Source organism: Trametes versicolor (assembly GCF_000271585.1).
Source record: "Trametes versicolor FP-101664 SS1 unplaced genomic scaffold TRAVEscaffold_13, whole genome shotgun sequence".
Classification (NCBI taxonomy): Eukaryota; Fungi; Basidiomycota; class Agaricomycetes; order Polyporales; family Polyporaceae; genus Trametes; species Trametes versicolor.
Genome location: NW_007360333.1, coordinates 2062102 through 2081843, shown reverse-complemented (window position 1 = coordinate 2081843; position 19742 = coordinate 2062102). Strand labels below are relative to the sequence as shown.

The window sequence follows — 19742 nt, the reverse complement described above, 5'->3', positions numbered from 1 at the left end:
ACAGCAGACACGTCACTTGACACGCCACTCAGGGTGTGTTTAATACGGGGTCTAGAGCCGGAACAGACACGTCACTTGACGCACCACTCAGGGTGTGTTTAATACGGGGGTCTACAGCCAGGAAGACACGTCACTTGACATACCACAGGGTGTGTTTAATACGGGGTCTAGAAGACAGGCACTCGCAGCCTTACACAGCCAGCACACAACACTCCCGACCAGTATAGGGGAGACTCTGCCCAGATACTCAGGGCAACCACCATCCGAGACTTCCGCATAGGTCTCAATACACCACAATCACCCGCACACCACCACACAAGCAGTTATTCAAGGATCATAGCCCGCCCGGCTTAGTCACGAACTCGGCGAAGCCACTGTTGGAAAAGCAGGAAACCCCACACGCTTTGCGGCAGCATCAGGGAATCAACATCGCCCAACCCCTCACCCCTTTTCACCTATCAATCATCCGATTCCCGGATAGCATACGACATCGCGCCCGCGCCCGTGCCCGCAATGTCCGCGCCCGCAATGTCCGCGCCCACGCCCCCGCCCCCGCCCGCAGCGTCCGCGCAGGCAACGCCCGCGCCCGCATCCACATCCGCGCCTGCAACCGCTGTACCCACGCCCGTATCCATGAACGCGACACCGGTGTCCGCGTCCGAGTCCGCCAAGCCCCGCGATGGTACGTATGATTTTGACATTGATGTGGTAGACATGTATACGCTTGCGCGAACGGCCCACATTCGCCGCGAGGCCACCGATACAACCGTCATCGCCCTCGCAGAACAAGGTTACCTCGCAGCAAGTCCCGTCTCCCCGACTCTGGCCATCACCTTCAACACTCTCGAGCACTTCCGTCTGCTCCGCCTCCGTAAGCCCTCTTTCAGCGTTGAAGCCTTTGCAAAGGTGTTATGCGATTCCTACGCTGTATGTGCCCAGAAGTTTCAATATATTTTCGGCATATCCTAACTGTAAGCGTACATGACTATCTAGCTCCCGTATCGTCGTAGATATCGTACGGCGCTGAGTGATTGCTTTGATGCATATCTCTCGGTGCTTCGCGTCATCGAGAAGCGTATCAAGACGCGATTGGGGCGCGACACCCCAGACTGGAGAGTTAAGAATGCATGCCCAGCCTGTTGTTATGAGGTCAGTTCAGGCTTGGCATCTGCAACCTGCAATTCACGCCCCATCCACCAGCTTGAGGAAGAGCCGCCACTCAAGTTTGCGCGCCTCTTCTGCTTCGACGGCAACAATTCCCTCAAACGGGTGGCAAAATTCGGGGATCGTGAAGTTGCAGACACGCGCGAGTTCACGGAAGGCGACTACTTCCTCTCGCCGGACTTCGTAGACAAATACAAGGACGAAGTCAATGGTGCTTCCGCGCGAGGTCCCCAAATCGCCGATCCGTCTGATCGCGATTCCGATGCTGATGAAGACGAGCCACCGGAGGAGAGCGGTCCCGCCGGCGACTGCACGCGCAACTGGAAGGCTGCCGCTCCAGAGCAAGACAAGAAGATGTGGGCAATATTTGACGAAACAGGTATCTTTGCGAGTGCGTGCCGCCACGGGTTCATCCTATGGATTACAGACATGATTCGGAGTGGCGAACTGTAAGTCCGTTCCTCGCGGGCGGCTCTGTTATTGACGTCCTCGCGACAGATTCAAATACCCGATCTCCATCGTAGCCAAGGCACTCTCCACACTCGGTCCGCGTCTATTGATCGGGTTCGATGTAGGGTGCTCGCTCTCCGGGACAATCGATCGAAGTTCGCTCGGGCCAGACTTCCGGCGTCTTGAATGCCGCTGCTGTGTGGATGTATTCCACGGTTACTCACACAGCCATCAATGCCAAACCAAACACCATCCGACTGCGATCGAGGGCGCGGGCCTCGAGGATCTAGGGACTATGGAGCGCGTCTTCAGCGGGTCCAATCAGCTGGCGTCTGTCATTCGTTATGCGAGTCGCTACCATCGGCACGTCCTTATCGACATGTACTTCAAGCAGTGGGATGAGGACAAGTATTCCAACCTGGCAACTATGCTGCTCAACAACTATCAACAGGCCCTCAAGATCATCCAGGATGACACTACCGCTGTTCAGGATGCATTGGGTGTCCTGGAGTGTACCACGGAGGACCTCCATACATGGGGGCAAGAGGAGGCCGCCTACTTCGCTACTGTCGGGACAGAGGACCCCGCCAATATCGCTGCGGTGGAGTACGTCACCCTTCTGCGGGAGCTTCGCGTAATCGAGTGAGTGCGCCACCGCCAATCATTTCCTTACCAGGTACTAATGGATTCGGGATTTCGATCAGGAACCAGCTCAGTAACTCGACGTCGGCATTCGTCGCTTCTGTTCCCGAAGACTGGTCTTCCACAACACTCGCGGCGCGGGCGGCCAACCCAGCATACGAGGCGGACGCCGCTCGCACTCGAAAGCGGGAGACGGAAAGACGCCTCTTGCGTGAGAAGTGGGACCGCACCCTGCGCGATGTCATCGCGCTCGAACTGAAGATGGGCATTCAAGACAGCCGGTGGCAGCCCGACACTCCCGAGTATGTGACCTCTATGCAGTACATCTCGGAGCGCGACTACCGCGTGGCCCTCGAGAAGCTTCATGGACTCGTCGTGCAGCGTCTCTTCGAGCTGCATAACCTTAACATCTCGCAAACAGGTACGTTGTATGTATCCTCATATATATAATCTAACTCTCTTGTTGTATACTGCAGCATACAAAGTTCGGACATACATTGCGAAGAATCTGCAACGCAGGTCTCAAGCGATTCGTACAGCAGTCAAGCAGTACAACACCGCTGCAGAGGCGCTCAACCCTCCTCGACCGCCTCTCGATTGGACGAAGGTCACGCATTACTCATTCCTGGAGGAATTCGAGTTGCTCCGCGACACAGGCAACACTCTTCGCACTAAGCGGTGGGCCGAGCCTTTGGCACGCGAAACTATGAAGAAGGCTAGACATATCGCACGCGCCCACGAAGAGATTCTTCGCTGCAACGTGGAGGTTCGCCGCCTTCACACATCGATCGTGAACGAGAATGCAACACTCAATACCGCTTGTCGCCTAGCGCGCGTCGAAGGGAATTCCGTATCAGGGCCCCTTGAGATATTTGCCCTGCGCCGCAAACGGGTGAACGCCCGTCTCCTTGCCGTGATCTCACAGATACACGCGCTTCCCGGATACACGGGTGACACACATTGCGGTCAGCGCAAAGGCGCCTCGGCGCGTACTGTGCCAGACTCTGGGGCCCCCGCGGCCCCCGTTCCTGAAGAAGTACAGAGCGAACTGGACGAGCTTTCGGATGAGAGTCAAGGAGATGCGGTGGATGACGCGGACATGGTAGATTTAGGCAGGCTCGTCAATTTCGCAATGAATGTAACGTAGACGATAGATGTACGGACTTGTAATCGGCGGACAGAAGACTCATGACGTAGATTGCGGCCGATCTGCAAGATCAAGAGATCACTCCGATGTTATCGGAGGTCGTCGATCACAACGGCGCCTGGCTCTTGGCCACAGTGGCGGTACCCCGCTCGTCGTTCCTGGTCCTAGCGCCCACATGCCGACGCTTCCAAATTAGGTGTATGGCACTCCCAACCTCAAACTCTCCAGGCTCGGCCGGCCATAGCTCCATCCTCGCGCTACCAATTTGCTTCAATCCTTTTACGCATTGTGCGCATTACATGGGGAAACGCAAAACATAATTTTTGCCAACGCTACGTGATGTCTTCGTAATGAAATACACGAATTACGCTGAAAACACCTTCCCCTCCCAAGAACTACCTATGTTAGCTGCACTTCGTTCTTCCACGGCCTGAAAAAATTATATATGGGTGACCTAATATTGTGAGATTAGAACAAGAGCCTATACACTGCATTTGGCTCAGCAATCACTATGCAGCATCTTCAACTCCAAGGGGAGGACATGCATATATTCTCTATCCTACAGGACCTGAAATCGGCTGGCGCGTTTGGGCGCATTGATGCGATCTTGTTTCTTATATTCCATTGTATACTATCTGAGCTTTTTAGGAGTCACAGACCACTGAAGAATTCAGAATGTCTGATTTACCGAAAAGCGCCGATTTCTTGACATACATTGCGACATATAGCCTGGCTCCCACCCTGCAGCCTCGTATAATGTATTCCATTACATTCCTCATTTCGGTACGCATCTTTCAAGCCCAAAAACATGTTTCTCCGTCAAATATCGAGAGAGATATAATGTTCGCAGTGCTCAGGACCAGCAGTTGTGCACAGTTCGTTGTAGATTTCAGTGCATAAAGCCTTCACAGCTTGTACAACGGCTGTTCTCGGACACTTCATGAGCCATATCTCAGTCTCTACTGCACGGATAGCCTTGCGTAGTAGCGTGTTCTGTGCGTATGTAAAGGGGCTATCCAGCCAGGCCATTTTTATGTTTTCAGCATAGGTGCCGGGGACCATATGTTCTGTTTGGTATGTCAGAAACATATGATTTACGAGAAACCAAAACCAACTTCGCTGTGCTTCATTTGATTGGTCCATATCTTCCAAAAATGCACTTGTGTAGCCGTAGAAGCGACTTGTATAGCCCGATCAAAGCTCGTCAGCCGTGCTAAGCTCTGGAGGAATTAGGAAGGTACGTGTGTTATGCCTCAAGAGGCGAAACATTCACGTAATAACCCTGGATCCAGTCATGTTGTAAGAGGGCTTGTTCTCAAGGGTTGATCTTCGGCTATTTATTGAAGCCTTTTCTATTCTGAAAGAGCATGGTACGCAATCAGAATAAGTCATTCTACACAAATTGAGATGGTTGCAGCGTATTTCCTGTATTTCATTGCGAGTACTTTACCTGCAGCTATAAAAAATGGCTCCTTAGGTAGCTCCGTGTAGCGCGCATGCTTCGCAACAAATTTGAAAACAATTCGCTGGGTAGCGCATGAGATATGGCCTACCGAGCACGGAGAGTTTTGAGGTCGGAAGTGCCACACCCAATTTGGAAGTGGCGGCGCGGAGAGCCGCGCGGGCGCTACGCAGTTCCGGCGTTCACTGTTTGTCGCGCTTAGTGTCGCTCCTGACCACCACCACCCCACGCGTATCCCGCCTCACTCATGTCTTCTCCGCGCAAGAAAGCTCCAACGAAGGCCTGGTATGTGACGCTGGGTACAGGGAAGTCGGGAAAGACACAGAAAAAGTAAGTTCACGGTATTGTGAAGCTAGATGTCGCGTGCTCACCATGGCTCCCAGGCCTGCTTTACCTGGGGGCCTATTCATTGATTCATTCCCGATAACCTTCAAGGTTCCCACAGAGGCGCTTGCCGATGAAGTACTCTTGTATCAAGACGCAATCACGGTGATCGAGGCCGCGGAGAGCGTGTATGAGCGGGTCCGGCTTGCGTACACTCTGCCGCTCGGCGACGGCCTTCTCTCGCGCCACATGGAGGAAGAGGGTACCTATGGCCTTTACCCTGTGCTCCATGGTTGGGAATCCGCAGTTTTTATGACCCAGTACGTAGCCGCGCCTCGCTATCTTCGCTCTTACTGACATCTGCGACAGCGCGGAGGCAATCAGCGCGACGAAGGGATTCTATAAGCCCATCTGGAAGAAGGTGCCATCATTCAGGCGGGCCATCGCGTACATGGTATCGGGTGCAGAAACCGAGAAGACGGATGGCGCGGCCGAGCTGCGAGAGCTCCTACAGGCCCATATCTCGAATTGTGAGTAATATTCTATGTTACTGCAACTTGATTAACACGACACAGCTAGCCCGCCTCAGCGCGCTCCTAAGCAGGAAGACGAGGGTGTCACCGGCTTCGCGTCGCCGCAGCGCGCACCTCCGCAAGTTGCGGGGACCCCATCGCGCCGGGGCAACGAGTACGGGCGGTACACCTCGTCCCAGGCGCAGATGTCTTCCCCGATGCCGCCTACCCCGCCTTCTCCCTCGCCCTCACCCTCGCCCCTCTGCGCCGAACCCACCTACCACATCCCTGATGATCCGGCTGAGGTCGGCGGCGGGATCTATCAGCACAGCCGCGATCTTGCTGGGATCACACGCTCACATGTGTTCCCTCTCATCAACACGGTGAAGGTGCCGTCGTGTGGTCCCGCACTTGACATGTTCCTCCAGGCGTTCGGCTACGACACGGAATCCAGATTCACCGTCGCCGACATCTGCAAGAATTCGCGCAATATGGGGGAATTTGTGAAGGAGATCGCTGTGCGTGGTGTGCCGGTTCTTGAAGCTAAGTATCTTTGGATGTTGTATAGCTCTCAGCCCCCTGTAGCACGCTGGGCTGAGACCCACCTCATGTAATTGTATTGGACTATCTGCAACAATGCTATTCTGTATGTCACCTACGTCATGATATTGGGTCTGTCCCTCACGTGATAACACGTGATGGTCGTCAACAAACCTCAGGACCGGAGTTGAATGCTGAACTTCGCGACGCTCATTCTGTCCCGCCTCCTTCAGCCTGCTTGCCAATGGTCCTCCTAGGGAAGGGCAAACGCCTTCCGGCTCGCCTTGAGGCGATTGCAAATCAGCGCAAATACGTAACTCGCTTAGCCCGGAAGCCGTACAGAGTGCGCATCAAGAAGGAGATCATCAAGAAGACTCCTGCGGAAAAGAAGGTGCTTGCGGAAAGACATGTCGAGACGCGTGAGAAGCTGTCAGGCGCATTGGCTACTGCGCGGGATACCATTGCGGAGGAAGCACGGAAATTGCAGGCAGAGTTCGGAGGCCACGACCACAAGTACTACGAGCACCAGATCCTACAATCGTCCCGCATCGCAAATACTACACGGAAGACCAACCCCTGGAACGCATTCATTCGTTTCGAGTTACAAAAATGGAACAACGGTGAGTGCCGAGAAGCATCTGATACATGTTGCGTGTTACTTACGTACAGGTCAGCGCTACCAAAGGACGCTAAACGGTGTTCATCCACCGACCCGGTGTTCCTCGCCATGGCCCGCGCGTTATGGGCGAGCATGTCAGACGAAGAGAAAGCCCAGTTCAATGAGGAGGCAATGAAGGATTTGGAAGAGGCTAAGGAAATGAAAGCCCTGTCAGTACAGAGTGTCCCCATCAACGCGTTCCACGATGCCCGCGCGACCCTCGATGGTATATTCAAAGAGGTACAGACACATATGGTATCTAAAGACCATGGTGATGGACATTAACATCTTCTCGGGACTTCTAGATACAACGGCTCCACGCCCGCACCGGAATCGAGATCGGCCTCGTTGCCGTGCGCTCGGCGAAGAATCATCACACGCCTGCCATGTCCTTTGGGACGTCTGCACGTGTGCATGAATTCATCCAGATGTCGCTTGATACGTCGTTGGACGACATCGCCTGGGGCTTGGAAGCCTACTGCTTGAGCGGCGTGTCCGGTACGCCTCGGTATTCATCATGTCTGATCCTCTCTAATGGGCTCATTTCATAGGTTTACTCGAGCGGAGTGTCGATGTCATTCAAGACCTCCAAAGCCGTACTGCGAGCCTGATTTCGCAAAGGCTAGGTACGCCCTGGATCGTGTGAATTCGGTCGGATCAGCAATCTGACGAATCCCCCCAGGAGATATATCGAAGGGCGCTGTCAAGAAGATGATATACTCCGGCTTCGCGGATCGTATCACGTCGCGTCAAGGGCTCGTCATCGAAGGGTGGCCGTTGAAGGCATTCCAAGCTCCCAGCAGCTTCCGGACACGCCTGGAGCTATCCACGCTTTTCCAAGCATGGGAGCGCAAGACCGCCCATTTCCGAAAGCTCACGGAACCGGAGTGGCGGCAGTGGGAGCAACAGGTCCTCGGGGATTCCGCCGTAAGCATATACGCGGTGAACTTCGCGGTCGGAGTACCCCAGGGCCCGCCCCCGTCCATCGATTCGAGCACGGCTACCACGGCGCCGGCAGACCCCGCAAACACCGAAAATGTGGCACCGGCTGATGGCCTCGCGATTCCCCCGGCTGCTCCCACAGATGCAACGGCTACGGCATCCCCTCCTCAACTTAGTGCAACAGTCGCAGCGGCCACGCCGGGTGAGTACACACAGTGGCGACGAGGCTTAGGCTCTGAACATTGTTAATAATCTGCGTTACAGGTGTCGAGGAAGGCAATGCGAGGGCTGCCGGGGCTGCCAAAACCCGCAAGCGACGGTCGGATTATGGCAAGTCGCACAAGAAGCGGAAGGCGGACGCCCTAGAAGATGCGCGGGCAGCGTCCATGCTTACGCCCGCGTCCGCGCCCACCCCTACTACGTCTGCGACGGCACAAGTCCCCGCGCCGCCTGCGCATGCGCCCGCGTTCGCATCCGCACTCGCGCCCACCCCCGCGCATGTGCCCGTGCCCGTGCCTGTGCCCGCACATCTGCCTGCATCCGCGTCCGTGTCCGCATCCACGTCCGCGCCGGTGCTCGCCAACGCGCATGCAACATCTGCGCGCCTCGACGCGCACAGCCCGCCTACACTCCCATACACGCACGTCGCGCCTTCCCCCGCGTTTCCGCACCCGTCGCTGTCCCCTTCTCACGCATCCGGGTGGTACACGCCCTCCGGTAACGCCGCGCCGCCTCCGCCTCATGCACCAGCACTGGCACCGGTGTCCTCCGACATGCAGGGCGCGCACCTTGCAGGTGCCTTCGCCTTCCCGGGCGGGTACCCATACGGCGCGCACCCTTCCGCATTCGCTTCCGGTAGCGCCCCGACTACCTCCGGAGACCCGTACTACACCCACATCGGGGGCTACTCCTTCCAGCCGCCTCCACCCCCGGACCACGCGATTGACCCCCTATTGATGCAAGGGGGCTATGGCGGCGTACCCATTTTTCACCCCTCCACCAACGGCCAGCCTCCGAGCCTGCATGTGCAGCTGTACCCCGGAGCTGGGCTGAATTAGAGCGATCACGGGCGGTCATACCCGGATGTAGAAGACATGGCCCTGGCAGAAGCTGGCAGAAGAGCGGCGGACGCTCACTAATAGCCGGATAGCCCCCTCGTATGTTTATTGTATACCCCTCCATTAAATGCTATCGTTAGATGGCGGTATTGGGTGCTATGTACCGTCTGTGCACAAACTGCTTTTGGTGCTGCTTGTATAGCTGAGATCTCAGTACCCAGGCGCCCTGCAGCTCTCTTTCTTGCTGAGAACACTCTATTATAGTGCTTGAATGAACCGTCCAAAAAACGCTTCGCTGGCGATGCCAATGTTCGCGCAGTGCTAAGTGTTGCTGCTGCATCTAGTCATATAAGTCTGGCCGCCCTTCCTTCCCCGGGCTCTGACCCTCATCACCTGGACCTCACACAAAGGCAAGCTAGTTAGCCTGCCGTACCTACCCCCCTTTGCCAGGCTAATTAGCCTCGGCGCCCCCTTTACCTGCAGGGGCCAATAAAGGCTCGATAAAGAGCTATTAGCTAAGCCCAGGGGGCGCCCGCAAGGCCAGCCACACGCTCTAGGAGCCGCCGGCGCCTGCTGAGGCGGGCGCGTGCCTCCCGCCCGGCGCCAAAGCCCCGGCGGGACCGTGCTCGCTGTCCGCGACAGCGAGCTCGCTATCTCCCCCGGTTCTGGGCCGTTTCGCTCCGTTTCTTTTGTAGTACCACTTTATATAGGTTTATAATGCGCATCGCGACGTTTATATCAGTCTACCAATGCCTCACGCATCCAGGGAGAGAGCGGAAGGCGGAGGGGGGCCGGGAGGAAGGGCTTGGCAGAAGGGTCCGTGCGCGCTGCACGCGTCATCAGGCACGCGCGGCCGGGGCCCCCGAGGCCTAGGGCCCTGGCGAGCGTTTCCGAGGAACACGGAGTTCCGGCGTCGAGTCCCGGTTGCCGGACGTCGTCCTTATACTCGAGCTCATCGCCGTCCACGATGAGCAACGTTCCCGCCCCACTGACAGGTCCAAAACATCCCCTGACTCTTGACGAATCGCACATAGAACGTTCTCCGTGCCTGCATGGACATCTGGGCGCACGTGGGTGCGCACAGGCCGTATTATCGAGTCAAAAAGCAAGCGGGTATGCCCATGTGCAAAGTTAGGATCTAAAGCTTCTGTTAGCGAGTGCGCAGACGTGACGCCAAATTTGCAGCACGTACACATATGTCATGCACACTCAAAGACGAACTGAAAAGCTCGCTCTGATATGTGTCGGAGGTCATGCAGCCCACGGATCCGAGCCTCCGAGAGTGGGACCGAGTGTGCCGGCCGCAGTCCTCGCCACGTCAGGACTCGGGAGATGTTCTGTGTGTTCGGCCGTCGCACGCACTACTCGAAATGCGACATGATGAAGCGTGTATGTCGGTAACCAAACAAATACCCTGCGGGGGCGGCCGTGACGATTGTTTTAAGGCACAGACGATAGGCTTTGGAGTACTAGTGGACTCGGGCTACGTCGGAGATGGCGCTCGTCGCCAAAGCACCGCCAAATGGCCATCCAGTTCACTGTACAGATATCTAGATACCTATCAGATGTTTCTGCAGGTGCATAATGGACAAAAAGCTACCCGTAACACGTACTGTAATGCTGTCAGGCCTTGAGAAAAGCGCCGTGGCAGGTCCCAGGAGACGCGTCGGACGCCTACACGCGATTCTCCCGCTTGCGCAGGATTTGACTACCGACGTCTGCTTGCGTTAGGCGTCAGGGCTTTAAGCTCAAGCTTCAGCAATAGCTCGGTGACCTCAGATGAGAGCAGTCGCGGTTGGAGACAGAGCTCGAGTCGTCGGCGTCAGGGCCGCGGAGGTAATGAACCATCTGGGTGCCGCTCCGGTCCGAGACGGCAGGAGCGGGCCGCAAGTCGCTATCCCTTCCCCGGGCCTGTCTCCAGCCGTTTCCTCCTCGTCCTCCTCCTCGTCCTTCTTCGCCTCTCTCCTGTTGTTACTACACCCGCTCTCTGTGTATTCGTGTAGACCCTCTGATACATGCCTCCCTTCTCCGAACTCTCGCTTTCTTCCAAAAATGCTACCTGCTGGCTACCGGTCTTTTAAGCGCGCCCTCAGTTTCGTCTTGCCCTCGATATGTTATGACGCCATCGAGACCAATTTCTGGGCACGCTGTGTCGTCTGTGGACTAAAATCGGCGACCATTTGGATCGTTGAGTTTTGGGCAGACTTTGTAAGTCGCATATGGTCTCGAAGAACATGGCTATATTCAACACGCTTGGCGTACCCGGACGCTTTTTCATTCCGTTTTCCCCCAAGGCGAGTTCTTTCTCTTACGTTTGCGCTTCAAGTAGCCGAAACCAGTCACTCGCGTAGATGCTGAAACATGTCTTCGTGAACTGCACAGACAGCCTCGACCTGCGACCCTTCCACGGTAAGGCGACCGCGTTCGACCACGCACATCCACACGCACCGTTCCCAGCCCTCTTCCCTTTCCTTGAGACGCGTGTACGCGAGTCCCACCTCGGCTGCCCCGCCGCGATGGACGTTCCGGAAGACTCGCGATGGCAGGGCTGGCTCGCAGCTTATCATGATGGCGCCTTGCGATGGGCGAACAGGCGGGCTTTTCCAATCGCGATCTTCCCCTACGGCGACCCACTGGTCCGCAGACAGCTGTGGGACCATTCATGAGGAAGCAGCCGCCGCCCGGAGAAGCGCTGGCTGATATCCTGGCAGCGATACGCACAATGCCGTCGCGGCACGCGTCTCAATAGGAGGGCATGCCTGGACGGCACGGCGGCGGAGAACACGCGGAGGTATGTCGCTCATGTCGGCGTGGAAGATCACTCTCCTCCGTAATTCCGTCAATACACTGATGAGGGAGATAAGTAGGTCTGTTAGTACCCGGCTGGACCAGCTCCCTGTTCGCATCTAAGCATTGACACCACTAGTATTTGAAAGATCGATCATTTGCTGATTCCGATCGTATTGAAGTTTGTTCCCCTCTCTCTTCAAATCAAATCGCTAAATGCCGTATACCATCGTGCTATATGTATTAGGGTTTTATCCGACACGGTCGACCGCTCGGCCGCCTGACGGTCTACCTTTTCGCACGCCTACGTGCATCTAGATCACGATGCGCCTGCAGTATGGATGCGAACACCCTCGGGAGCCACTATGTTACCCCCAGTTCGTTTGCCACCTTCCTTGTCCTGTCCTGACACTTAAACCCACACAATGGTGTATCTCCATCACCGTATGATCACATCTGCGCCGGAGGACACTTCTTTGACCTGCCCGGCCTTTACGCTCCTGGACTGTTGTCAACCTGATGTCCGACTGCACGGCTCCAACGCACACCGTATAACACTATCCTCTGTCGACTGTTCACTGGCAGGATCCGTCTCACACCCAGTGCCCCTCTCATCCTCCAGTTCGATAGCCTCGCAATGAATTCCACCGCCGGCGCCGATGTCGCCGCGTTTATCAACGAAGAAAATTTCTTGTATGTTCAAGCTCTCCTCCTTGCTCTGCGGTATGCGCCTCACCGTTGTTGCCTCAGCGCCATACAGGACTACTACGCTACCGCCATAGCTAGTGCGTCCTTTCCTGTTGATCAGGACTAAATTGCTAACCCGTCAGCCTCAATGGTAGTGATCATGATGTGGCACTACTTGCTCACGCTGGATCAGGAGGTTGCCTACTTCTGGAGACACAGGCCGACGGGCGCATGTGCGCTCTTCCTCGCGAACCGGTACCTCACCCTCATCGTCTCTATATACAACACACCCTGGTGGTCTGTCAGCACTACATATACAGTGAGTTATTTCACATCCATTCACGCTTATCGGTGCTGAATGGGTCTCTGAAGGGGTGAGGCCTCGCTCCACGCCTACGAACAATACTAATTTAGATGATGTACGAAGATAGATGCGTATCAGCTGTGGTGTTCCAGTTCGTGCTTCAGTTCTCACCGTATGTCGTAAGGGCAGGTATGTGTATGCCTCCCTCTGCATGCCTCACACATATGCGCCACCGCTGAGATCTTGTATGTTCAAGTGTTCGCCGGCCTGCGGGTGTATGCACTTCAGAGGCGATGGCAGTGGGCGACCCTCGTCTTCCTCCTCTCCATCGTTTCGGTTGCTGTGAACGCAGTAAGCCCTTTTTTGTGTAGAGACGCCGCTGAGACACTGAGTGCACTATCATGAACAGGTGTCGTTCCGGTTTATAAATATCGAGTTCGACCCAGAGACGGGCTGCAATGCACTGAAGAACATCCCGGAATCATTAAATCAGAGGTACATCCCGTTCATATTGCTGGAGAGCCTGAGTGGACGTACTGACGAGCTGTGGTAGCCGTCAGTATCCTTCCTGCCGAAGATGTACAGTGCTCTGATCAATGTCCTGCTAGTGAACGCTGCGTCCCGCGTGTCACTCTTCGTCGCGGACTTTATCGTCGTCGTCGTGACACGGTCAGTCACGCACGTGCACCGCCGCGAGACCTTCCTCTGCACACGAATGTCGATTGCGAGCGTACTGTACAAATACGGTGCGAACACACGTCTTAGAATTTACTTACATATTCAAGAGCTGATTGCACTGTCAGGCGGGATCCACTTCCTGTGCGAGCGATATTTTTAGCTATATAGTTGGTTACTAATACTTTGCTACAGCCTGCTCACCATCTACAACACGCTCCGTCTCGTAATAACGTTGCTCTCGGTACGTATAACTCTCCTGTGCTCAACCTGCGGACGCGCGGTGCTCATCCTACGGTCCTATAGATCACAAGAGGCACTGCCGCCACGATGTTTGTGAGTACGTTCGCGAATTTCAGCGATCCGTACGTCCCTCTCCCCTCTCCCCTCTCCCCTCCTCCCTATCTTCCTCCTACTGACTGCTATCCACCTGCAGACTCATTGGAATCCTGATGACGCACTTCCTTGTTGCGCTGCAGGAAGCAACCTCCAGCGCACCTGCGGAGGGGTACGACTCCGGGTCCGCCTTGTCGGTCGGGACGCTGCGCTTTGTGCGCGCGGATGTGGACAACTGGGTGCGGGCCGAGTGCACCTCCCTTCCGACAATGGGAGACGGTCCAGGTGAGGAGAGTGGGCGGTGGGGCGAAGAGTGCATTGATGCGCTGGAATGCGTGCGGCGGAAGTTTAGTACGCCCGGAGACTTCATGACGGAGGATCCCGGCGAAGGATAAGTCTGAAGTATAGAAGATATCACAATCCCATTGCTTGCGCACAATTGTGTTGTGCAGACGGCGTCGTGCGACGATGTGGCACCTGTTTCCCTACTCGTTTTCATAGCGCAGCCGTATTTTGCATCTTCTGTCTCTGACATTTGTGTCCTGCAGCTTGTCGTCGCAAAGATGATAGACGAATACTCCAGTCAGATTTGAGAGCCGTAAGTACCTCCTACATTCCCGTCCCTCATTGAAAGACACTGAACGCTCCCCCCTCCCCTAGACTCATCGGCCACTTGTTAGATCTCTCCCTCATCTAGCTCCAACAATCCGTAATTTCAAGCGTCCGCTTTACCGTAAACGGGCAGCCCCACGCGCTCGAATCCTGGCCCGTTGACCCCTCCGAGTCGGTCGGGCTCCTGCACTTCGTCCGCGCGGACGTCGACAGCTATTCTCAGTCCGAGAACGACCCGGAGGAGCACGAAGCTACTCTCGGAAGCGTCGCACATACCGTCACGGATGTGAGAGCTCTTATAGAGCTTTCGAGGTAGCCATCCCAAGATGCAACAGTCCATTTCGAAGACGACTGGATTACTATTCAATCAGGAGAACAATTGGAAATATCAGACAGGAAGAAATAGACGTACGCGATGGCGGAGTTCTGGGTGATGACAGGGTGGGTATGATCCCTGTGGATATGATGGCGGCGTGGAATACCCTGTCAGGAGGCAGAAGATGTTCTTCTCGAACACCGGAGCGCCGTTTGGTAGACGTTGGCAGGGGTGACGAACGAGATTGCGATGCATGGTAGTCGACACCCTAGTGATATCACAAATGAAAGCCCGTACATTTTACGACAGCGCCAGAGCGCGATGGTAGAGGTCAGGGTTGCAATTAGAGCGTGTCTGAACAACTTGAAGAATGAGCGCTGTAGGGGCGGTGAAGATGAGGGGGTAACCATGCGCACCAGAGGCAAGGAATCCCGAGTACCGTGTTCACGGAGAGGCGAGTACGCTGAGTAGCACCTGGTTGATATGCTGGTACAGTGGACCCTTAGCCTCCAGTACACGTGGATGGCGGTGCTGACGAGAAGGATCGCGTGCGGTGTGACGCATATCCACGGCCGCCGCCCAGGCAGTGTCTTCAGCCTCACTCGGGCCTCAGAAGACGCTCATGAGCGTCCATCACAGGAACGCTGCGTCCGTGTGTCCCGTCGTCACCAAGGACCGTGTGTGTTAGGCGGAAAATACTTCGGATGCGCTCATGGTCTGCTTATTATTATACTTTATGGGCATTGTCTGGGCGACGACATGCACGCACATACATCATATGAACGCGATGTCACCGAGGTTCGCGTCTCAGAACGATCACGCGGAGGTCTCGCGATCATGACCCACGTATCCCGCGAGCGTGGAAAGAATTGGGATGTCGGGACTTTTGTAAAGGTTGAGAACCGTGTACAAGGGTACCCCTGATGCAACTGAACCCGGGGTGGAGCATTTTCTGAGTTCTGCGTGTCGCTAGTAGGCTTTGCACAGCTCGGGACATACATCCAGAGCGCGGTCCAGTGTCGCAAAATCGGCTTTGCTTGCACCCGGACGAGGTTCTTCATAACCTCGCACATTGCTACGCTACCCAAATGGCTTCAACTACCTCCGCTGCCGCAATTGCCGCGTTCGATAAGTCACAGTATCTCACGTGCGTATACATTTAAACGTCAAATCGCATGATCTCTTCCTGAACTTTTACCTGCTCTTTCAGTTTGGTAGGACAATATTTCAAGATGTCCACCACAGGTAGACCCGTCTCTTTCAATCGGTCGTGATATTGAGTGCTTTCCACTTACTAAACTTCATGGTGTAGCTCTACTCCTGTGGCAATATTTCTTGACTCTGGAAAAGGAGTTTGCTTTCTTTTGGCGACGACGATTCTCCGGCGTATGTGCTCTTTTCCTCGCAAATCGCTACATCGTCCTTGTCGTCATCATATACCAATCGCCCTGGTGGGACTTACACTACCAATCTCGGGTGAGCCTATCTGCTTATTTCCTTTGAAAACCTTTACTCAACTCAATCGGACGTGCAGTGGCAGTAAGTACCCTTCTTTGTGTTTCTATCTTTATGTGGTATTAAATATTACGTCTGGGCGCGGAAAGATGTCAGGCGGCCATATTTGTACAGTACACGTTCCAATATTCGCAATACGTCATCTGGGCAGGTAAGCAGGTACTCGCTTTGTGCTCTTGCGACGATGCGCTGACTCCTAGAGCGTAGTATTCTCCTTTCTGCGCGTGTACGCACTGCAGATGCGGCGGGGATGGGCGGTCTTTGTCCTCGTCCTCTCGCTTGGCCACGTTGCCTATGGTACAGTCAGTGGCTTTGACGGCGGCTCCTGCGGTATCATCTAACATTACTATCGGTAGTGGGTCACGGTAACGGAAGATATCATCTTCAATTCGAAGGATGGATGTCATTCGCAGAGCACTATGCCAGAGATGTTGAATGTCAGGTACGTGACGCCTACGACTCTGCTCACTGTCATCAATGACCAGCACTGACTATTGATATAGATGTGAGCCTTAATCAGTATTCACTTACCAGCACCGAGTCTGACTGGGCGTGGTCTCCGCCGCAGTGGCGATCACTGCTCGTGTAGCTCTTATCGTGGCGGAGATCATCGTCATGGCTATCACCTGGACGCAAATGAGATATCCTAATCAAAGTGGTGGCATTGTGCGTGCGCCCCGGAGGCCGCTGACACTGTCATCTGTGTTTTACGAGAACGGTGAGTTAACTCGCGATCTGAGATCACTCATAGGCTGACATCAACGATGAACGCGTGTCGGACAGGCAGAGTCTTCTTCTTGTACAGTTCAACTCGCAAGCGTCCAGATTATCTTCACTGACTGCCGGATGTTCAGACTGATGTTGATCATGCATGCGCTCTACCTAATGGACCGGACGCTTCCGGTGCGTGCACACATCGATCCTTTTCCTTTCGAAAAATAACACCCAGTCTGATCTTCACCCCGTAGGCGGGGCCCGAGCCGACTCTGATGTTACTGTACTTCTTGCACTTTTTCCCCCTCCTAATCGAGCCGTAAGCACCCTGCCTTCCCTCAAGCTCTGGAGACCGAGTCCTCTAACGCATCCCCTCACCAACGCTGTTTGCAGAACTATCGGGATCCTCGTTAGCCACTTCCTCATCTCGCTCCAAGAAGCCGTGAATAGGCGCGTACATCACCTGGACGACACGCACTCGAGCGTAGTGGCATCAGACTCGCAGGACTCGGCCGGGACGGGATCAGTCAGCCTGGTGCAGTTTGCCCGCGCGGACGTCGACGAGTGGCTTGATTCCGAAGCCCCCGGCGCGCCGCCTGGCCCCGTTGATGATGGCCCGCGTGCGCAGTGGGAAGAGGAGTGTATCGAAGCTCTGAAGACGGTGCAGGAGAGGGTCAGTAGCTCGGACTGCCACGAATCGGTGTAGGGTCGCATGCACTTGGGCGGGCCTCGACGGCAGCGTCCAGACGTCGAATCGAATTCGCAGCGCGGACATATCTGCTCAATATACACTTCTTACTTATGTACACACAGCACCACGAGGCGACACGAAGACACAGCTGATAAGACATTGCAGCCTGCCAATTCGCGCCGCTTGCCAGCGCCCGTCAGACCGGATAAGCTCCATCGCACGTACGCTCCATCGCACGTGCTCTCCACTCCCGGTTGTCCTCTGTCCACCGTCCGGAGGAAGGGCCGCGTTGCACTCTGTGTGCTACCGCACGCTTCAATCACTGCATACAGGCGTGTGTATAGAAGTCCTACGAGAAGCTACAGTAAGCGTCCGCGCTCGCGAAGGCCCGTATCGGAACACATTATACTCAGGCTAGGGTGGGCCGCGGATAGATGGAAAGAGCCTGCCGCTGAGGGACCGTGCATTACGCACCCGCTCCAGATATTGTGTTGGCATCGTGTATAACGTTTATGCAACATGCTGGATGAGAGAAGGTTTGATCTTGCCGAAAACATCTTGTTCACGCACTGGCATCGTCGCTGTGCATCATCCGAGTTCTGCGCCTCCGCGCGCCCGCCTGCTTTCGGGTCTCGAGGCCTGCAGGATATAGGGTGCGCTCGTGCTCCACCGCTTCTGTCCAAGACCTCCTGGTGTCCATCCTTGTCGCTCCGCGTGAACGCAAAGGCAGAGGTGGAAAACCTGCTGAATAGCCCGAGCAGGGGAGTTGTATTACAGACGTAACAGCGTGCACAAGTCGTATGGCAAAACGTCTTCGCACCGTTAAGCATCACGGTTAAGCCCGCGTCCCACTTCAGTCTGACGCTTGCGCACGCTCGATGGAACGAACGGACCACCTCCGCGCCCCGGAGCTCGTACTCGACTCTGAACGACCCCTTGACCTGTCAGATACATGCGTCGCAAACTGCAAGTCGGTCTGCATCCCGGTCGAGAGTTGATCGGGCGAGGGCGAGGGGCTTGTCCAATCAGGGTGAGCGACATGGGCGTTGGCAACCCAGAGAGGAGGGTCGGCGGTCTCCTGGAGGTCGAAGTAGAACTGCGTGAGCAGGATCGAGACGAGTCTGCGGGTCACGGAAGACAGTGTGAGCTCGAGTATTCCGGCCCCCGCGCTCGACTGAAGGTGAGACGAGGATCACACGAAACGTACGGGGTGATGAAGCTCAAGAGCGAGTTCGAGTAGTCGGACACCTCGCCGCCCGGTCGTACGATCTGAGGTATCGTCCTGGTCAGTATCCCATATGTGCATGCAGATGACTGCGCGGAGAAGCGGTGCTCACCTCCAAGAGGTCCACGACGAGCGGTGCAATGTTGAGTAGCGCAATCGCTCTGCGCGAGGGAGCGATGGAGCGATGGAGCGATGCGTAAGAAAAGGTGATGTTTGGATCCAACGAGGATCGGGTAAGAGAAGGGTCTCGCCGGGATTGTGAAGGACGTACCCAAAGTAGATGATCCCTATGGGCATATAGCGGAGCGAGAGATAGGGATCGCCGTTAGTATTTGTCCACAATCATACGGTACTGTATAGCCCAGTGTCCACACGGCGTGAACGTGAGAGAAAAGACGCACCGTCGCGAAACAAGACCTCCGAAAGCGATAGTTGCCCGACACCCAGCGCACCCTCGAGGCCCTTACGATGGCTCGTTGCGAAGAGGGTGACACCGACCACCAACAGTTCAGAGAGCACCCACGCAGAATAAAAAATAACGAGATCTGTTTATATCGAGCGCACATGCGTGAGTGACGCTTTCGTTCGGGTAGGATGCTATGCAGCCGGAAAAGACGGGAGACTCACAGCTGGACAAGAAGAGGTTGCGTGATTACATGAGCCTCAAGTAGCGATATCGATGGATGAGACTCACATTTGGTATAGCCCGAATGGGAGGCGCCTGTCGTCGAGGAAGCAGCCCGAGTCGACAGGTCTTATTTCAAGGTGCAGGTACGTCAGCAGTGCCTGTTTATGATGGGATACGCGTTTAGATGAGCGGCGTGTGCAGCTCGTGAGGAGTGACAGGACGCACAATATTGCATGCAAATGGAGCGAGAGCGAACAGAAGGACAAGCAGCGTAAGTAACCGGTTATGCATGAGTGCGTGTACCCGGAGGCATGCTATTGCTGCATATGGGCGGCGAAGAGTGGTTAGTGACT

The 19742-nt window shown here is 55.3% G+C and overlaps 4 protein-coding genes across 4 annotated transcripts; 3 read left to right on the top strand and 1 right to left on the bottom strand.

Moving 5' to 3' along the window:
• Positions 1-696: 696 nt before the first annotated feature.
• TRAVEDRAFT_81512 (uncharacterized protein) lies at positions 697-3211 on the top strand (the record flags this gene model as incomplete). Its single annotated transcript, XM_008046419.1, has 6 exons — positions 697-927; positions 994-1149; positions 1201-1613; positions 1663-2256; positions 2319-2677; positions 2733-3211. Coding segments are annotated over 6 exons (2232 nt in total), but the record flags the coding sequence as incomplete, so codon positions are not given.
• A 1901-nt stretch (positions 3212-5112) lies between these two features.
• TRAVEDRAFT_24434 (uncharacterized protein) lies at positions 5113-8899 on the top strand (the record flags this gene model as incomplete). Its single annotated transcript, XM_008045825.1, has 10 exons — positions 5113-5195; positions 5249-5509; positions 5559-5719; positions 5765-6226; positions 6475-6861; positions 6916-7139; positions 7205-7397; positions 7451-7525; positions 7582-8043; positions 8106-8899. The coding sequence occupies 10 exons, from the start codon at positions 5113-5115 to the stop codon at positions 8897-8899; spliced, it is 3102 nt and encodes a 1033-aa protein (XP_008044016.1).
• A 3424-nt stretch (positions 8900-12323) lies between these two features.
• On the top strand, positions 12324-17551 carry TRAVEDRAFT_53535 (uncharacterized protein; the record flags this gene model as incomplete). Its single annotated transcript, XM_008046418.1, has 15 exons — positions 12324-12379; positions 12437-12471; positions 12529-12692; positions 13231-13423; positions 13481-13496; positions 13548-13596; positions 13659-13717; positions 13789-13927; positions 14386-14586; positions 16246-16282; positions 16339-16433; positions 16488-16573; positions 16986-17034; positions 17100-17164; positions 17239-17551. 15 exons carry the CDS (start codon positions 12324-12326, stop codon positions 17549-17551), a joined length of 1557 nt encoding a protein of 518 aa, XP_008044609.1.
• Positions 17552-18389: 838 nt separating this feature from the next.
• TRAVEDRAFT_53534 (uncharacterized protein) lies at positions 18390-19058 on the bottom strand (the record flags this gene model as incomplete). Its single annotated transcript, XM_008046417.1, has 4 exons — positions 18390-18657; positions 18744-18805; positions 18874-18922; positions 19033-19058. 4 exons carry the CDS (start codon positions 19056-19058, stop codon positions 18390-18392), a joined length of 405 nt encoding a protein of 134 aa, XP_008044608.1.
• Between the last annotated feature and the right edge of the window lie 684 nt (positions 19059-19742).